Raw genomic sequence first — 5,581 nt, 5'->3', positions numbered from 1 at the left:
CTGGGGCAGAACACATTTGACTTATTTCTTACACGTTCTGGTTCCAGCAATGCTCACTCTGATCATGGGGATTCCTCCTCATTACTGTCCCTCTTTCTCTCTGCAGGTCTTGGAATGGTTGGGCAAGAAGAGGGGACCCAAAGCTCTGCAATGAGTCCAAGGGGTGCTTCCAAATGCCTGTGGCTCCCTCTTTAAAGAGAACCAGGATTAAGAAGGACATTGGATGTGAGCAATGGCTGAGGGTGATGCTCTGAGCAGTGAGCCGCCTGTGGGTCAAGAGGAGCGGCCCTACAAATGCAAGCAGTGCCCGCGGAGCTACCACCACGCTGGCAGCCTGGTGAATCACTGCCATACCCACGAGGCAGGCCTTTTCCGCTGCCTGCTATGCCACAAAGACTTCTACAACCCCATGTCCCTGAAGAGTCACCTGCGCACTCATACAGAAGAGAAGCGTCACAAATGCCCAGACTGCAGCAGAAGCTTCCAAGTTTCATCCCAGCTTCCAAGCCACCACTGCCCAGCTCAGGCCATCCAGGAGCAGGAGGAAGAAGGCTGGAGGGATGGGAGTTACAGCTTCCAAAGGGGCCAAGGCATGTCTTCTCCGGATGTTGATCCCCGTTCTGGGATGGAAGGCAGCAGCAGGAGCCTGTTGTACAACCTGGAGAAGTACATTGCTGAGTCGGTGGTGCCAGCCGACTTTTCTCAGCAGGAGTTTCCAATCAAGATGGAAGGGGAGAAGCAGGATCCATTCCCAGGGCAAGAGGAGGACAGGGAAGAGCCTGGGCTGCTGGCTGCCCTGGAGGACGAGCGCTGCTACAAATGTAACCAGTGTGACAAGGCTTACAAACATGCCAGCAGCTTGACCAATCACAAGCAGAGCCACACTCTGGGGGTCTATCAGTGTGCCATGTGCTACAAGGAGTTCTCCAACCTCAAGGCCCTCAGAAGCCACACCCATCTCCACTTGGAGTATCGGCCCTACAAGTGCCGCTTTTGCCACAAAGCCTTCCGGTTGCCCTCGGAGCTGCTGAGCCACCAGAAAGCCCACAGCCAGGAGGAAGGCAAGTCCGCATACCCATCAGCCTGGGAGGATTCAAAGCATGATGTTTTGGAGGAGGACTCCATAGAAACATCAGCAAAGTTGGACATCTATCAGCCGCCTCATGTGGGCACAGGCTTCGGGGACAGGGCGCCCTGCAGCCTCAAAGATACCTCCAAGGCCAGTGGTGGAGAACGCTGTCATCCGGATGGAGAGCTGTGCATCCGCTGTGGCAGGACCTTTACCTACGAGGAGGAATTGAAGGAACACAGTTGCCTTTACCCAAAGGAGGCAGATGAAGAAAAAGAGGCCGAGGGCAGTAGCCATTCCCAAGCAGCCCCTAGCTCCAATGAAGCTTGGGAAGCCCATCTGAAGAGCGAGGAAGGTTTTCCCATGTCTGAAAAACGTCCTTTCCGCTGCGGAGACTGTGGAAGGACATACCGCCACGCAGGGAGCCTCATTAACCACCGGAAGAGCCACCAGATCGGGGCATACAGTTGTACCATCTGTTCAAAACAGTTGTACAATTTAGCTGCCTTGAAGAATCACTTGCGGGTCCACCTCCGGTCTAAGCTCATCTCCTCGGCCCCAGAAGAGGCCTTCCAGCACCCATCTGGGATCCTGGATCCACCGAAAGCACAGGACTGCCCTGACGACTGCCCAACCCAGCCCTCGGATGCCTGGAGAGGACCAGCCACCTGTCCCATGGAAGAGGAAGAAAGGACTCTCAGGGAGGAAGAGCGACCCTACCAGTGTGAAGACTGCGGGCGGAGTTATCGCCACCGCGGCAGTTTGGTGAACCATCGCCACACACATCAGACTGGAATCTTTCAGTGCTCCATCTGCCCCAAGCAATACTCTAACCTCATGGCACTCCGGAACCACGTCCGTGTGCATTTGCGGGCCACGCGCATGCAGGGCAAAGAATTAGGGGACGGCTTGACCTGCAGTAATTGTGGAAAGAGTGTTGAGGAAGAGGCCGAATTACAGCTTCATCAGCTGCGCCATCTGCCCTGCACAGAGGACATTGAGGCAGCTGAGGTGCCTAGGCTTGGTGTCCTTCACTCTCAGGAAGCAGATCTTCAGACTATTAAACAGGATGTAGAAGTCCTGGAGAATGGGGCAACGGTGGCTGAGGACATCCTCCCGGCCTTGGAGATGTCTCACATTTGTCACCATTGTGGGTTGGCCTTTCCTACTGTGGCTGGCCTGCAGACTCACACCGTGCAACACAGCAGTGGAGGGGAGCATTTGGAAGGGGTGGCGGAAGGAACCGACCCACCTGTCCCCATCCAGCGTCTCTACAAGTGCGAGTTGTGTGGCAAATCGTACCGGCATTCAGGAAGCCTCATCAATCATAAGCAGACGCACCAGATGGGTGACTTCAACTGTTTGCTTTGCAGCAAACACTTCCAAAATGTAGCCTCACTTAAAAGCCACTTGCGTGGCCATCAGAGGCCCAGGAGAGGACTGTCTGAGACACTGGTGATAATGAATGAGGAGACTGAAACTGAAGCTGGCGCCGCCATGCCTATGGTTTTATCTTTGGCAGAAGAGCTGAGAGATAGTTGCAGCGTTCTGGAAAAAGATGCCACAGCCAATGGCTGTCAGTCCCAGTCACAAGTGTCTTCCCCATTGCCTGACGATTCTGAAGGCCTTCCCTATGTCTGTGAGCAGTGTGGGCTGGGCTTTGACCAGGCCAAGAACTTGATTGACCACCAACAGACCCATCAAGCTGGCATCTACCAATGTTCTCTCTGCCCTAAAGAGTATCCTACCCTCCTCGCTCTAAAACACCATTTCCACCGGCATGCTAAGGCCACAGCATCCAGCCAGAACAACCCCGAAGGCCACACTGAGGAGCAGCTGTTCCTCTGCAGTCTCTGCGGCATGATCTTCCCCAGCGAAGAGAGCCTTCAGCATCACCACAGCCTCTTGCACAAGGAGGGCGAGGGCCGGAGCGACAGTCCGGATGTGCTTAAAAGGGAAACCGAAGAGCAGCTGGATGTTGCAGGGGATCCAGAGGAGGACCAGCTCCTCTCGCACATCTGTGGTTATTGTGGACAGACATTTGACGATATGGCCAGCTTGGAAGAGCACAGCAATGGGCATCTGGAAGAGAAAGTGGCAGCCTTGGCCGATACTTCTATCCAGCTCCGGCGAGCTCCGCACATGGAGGATGACCCGCCCCCTCTACCCCCATCTGTGGTGGAAACACTTCCTCTTGCTGATGACCTGCTGGACAGCCGGCCTTATGCCTGTGGTCAGTGTGGCAAGACCTACCGTCATGGTGGCAGCTTAGTCAATCACAAAAAGATCCACCTGATTGGAGATTACCAGTGCAGCATCTGTTGCCGGCAGTACCGTAACTTGTCCGCCTATCGGAATCACCTTCGAAACCACCCAAGATGCAAGTTGAACAGAGTCCCCCAACTCCGACAACCGGTCCCTGCTGCAGAAAGGGGGCCGCCTTGCACTTACGAGAGGCTGAAGGACGAGCCATGTGGCGCTTCCCAAAATGGAGAAGCTCCTCCAAGTAATTCTTTCCTTGCCTCTCCTATAGGAGAAGAAAGAGTGGAACAAGGAGAAGAATTGAGCTCAGGCCTGTTGGAGAGCAGAGAAGCTCAGGAATGTAATGTTCCTGGAGAGGAGAATGAGAAGAAGGAGGCCCACCAAGCAATACAGGAAATGGAGACAGTAGAGAAAGAGGAAGAAGGAGCAGGAGAGGAGAAGGGCCCTCAGGCAGAAGAGGAAGACTCTCTCTTGGAACGCCCCTTCCAGTGTGATGTTTGTGGACGCAGCTACAAGCACGCCGGCAGCCTGATCAACCACAGACAGACCCATAAGACAGGCCTCTTTCACTGCAGCATTTGCCAGAAGCAGTTCTACAACCTCATGGCCCTCAAAAACCACAACCGCACCCACTTTGAAACCAAACGCTACCGATGTGCTGAGTGCCCCAAGGCGTTCCGGTTCCACAAGCAACTGGCCAGCCACCAGCGTGTGCATCGGGACAAGAGGCCAAAGCCTGCTTTCCACTTGGTCCAGAGGCCCCTTCGGGCCAAGCGAGCTACCAAGGCAGAAACGTTCCCGCTCCTTTGGGCCTCCACTAAGCAGCTTCCAGATCCCGAAGAGCATCTGTACAGATGCGGGCAGTGTGGGCGCTCGTACCGCCATGCAGGCAGCTTGCTCAACCACCAGAAGAGCCACAAGGTCGGGCACTTCACCTGTGCCTTGTGCAGCAAGGCTTACCCCAACCTCATGTCCCTGAAGAACCACCAGCGCATCCACTATGAAGTGAAATGCCACCAGCACCAACCCCATCCTTGCAACAAGGTCACGCCAGGGCAAGAGCCCAAAAGAACTAAAGCAGATTGCGAAAGGGATCAGGGGAACAACCCTGGAGAGGCACCCATCGGGACTTTGCAGAGCCAGCTGCGCCCCAAACGCTTTCACAACTGCACTTCCCAAAAGAACCACAGTCGTGTGCGTGCAAAGAAACGTTTCCAGTGCTCTGATTGCGGCAAAGCTTACCGGGCCTCCCGAGTTCTGAGGCAGCACCTAAGAAGGCATCAAGCTGAGGAAAGAGGGGACAGTCCAAAAAACAAGCTGCTGGAGGACCAGCCTTACAAGTGTCATAGCTGTGAGCGGACGTACCGCCATCCTGGTAGTCTGCTAAATCACAAGAAAGCCCATGCGACCGGCCTCTACCACTGCCCCACTTGCCAGAGGGACTTCTACAACCTTCTGGCTCTCAAGAACCATCTTCACATCCACACAGACAAGAGATGCCACCGATGCCCCCATTGTGGCAAGGACTTCTGGACAGCCAAGCAGTTGGCTGCCCACACCAAGGTCCACAGCAGGTCTAAGGAAGAAAAGACCTTCTCCTGCCCCGTCTGCTGGAATAGGCTCTTCCACCACCTTACCTTCCAGCAGCACCAGTTGTTGCATGCCAAGGTTGATGGGTACCATGCACTTGAGGGCAGTATCACAGGGGAAGGGAACTGAGGGCTGTTAGCACATGTGGGGAGGTGCACCCAGGATTGTATGGCAGGGAGATCCAATTACAGGGAAACGGGATTTCAGATGAGTAGTTAAATCCATGTTTAAGCTGCATATAGTATTTAAATTGCTGGGGTTTTTATAATTAATGGCAAAAGTACTGTCTTATAGGGAAAACAAGAATAGTGGGGGTGGGTCTCAGTGTAGTTCCTGAACAAAGACTTAAAGAGGAAGACAATAATCCTTGGTGTGGGTAATTTTTTTTTTTTAATTCTACCTCCTTCACTAAAATATGTACATGTTTCCTTGATAGGCAAGGAAACATTAAAAACAGTTCAAAAGACATAGGTTTTGATCGCTTTCAAAACGGATTCTGAAACGCTCACTAAAAGGTACTAGGATTTATGTGGAAGGCTTTCTAAAGAAACTTGACTGCAAGTTTTAGGTTTATGTGGGTAAGCAAGTTCTCCTTGGCAGAACCTTGCTGGCTGTGATTTATCAGAATAGGCCTTGAGCCTATTTGGGGATTTTGTAAAT

General features: G+C 53.3%; 1 protein-coding gene across 1 annotated transcript; it reads left to right on the top strand.

The window, feature by feature from the left end:
* The first annotated feature begins 232 nt into the window (after positions 1-232).
* On the top strand, positions 233-5,290 carry ZNF646 (zinc finger protein 646). Its single transcript, XM_070944483.1, has one exon. It carries the CDS (start codon positions 233-235, stop codon positions 5,048-5,050), a length of 4,818 nt encoding a protein of 1,605 aa, XP_070800584.1. The 3' UTR covers positions 5,051-5,290.
* Positions 5,291-5,581: the final 291 nt, after the last annotated feature.

The sequence above is a fragment of the Pituophis catenifer genome, unplaced genomic scaffold (genome assembly GCF_029215685.1).
Source record: "Pituophis catenifer annectens isolate HBS135680 unplaced genomic scaffold, rPitCat1.0.hap2 SCAF_5, whole genome shotgun sequence".
In the NCBI taxonomy this organism is placed as follows: Eukaryota; Metazoa; Chordata; class Lepidosauria; order Squamata; family Colubridae; genus Pituophis; species Pituophis catenifer.
This window is presented reverse-complemented; position numbering and strand designations above follow the sequence as displayed.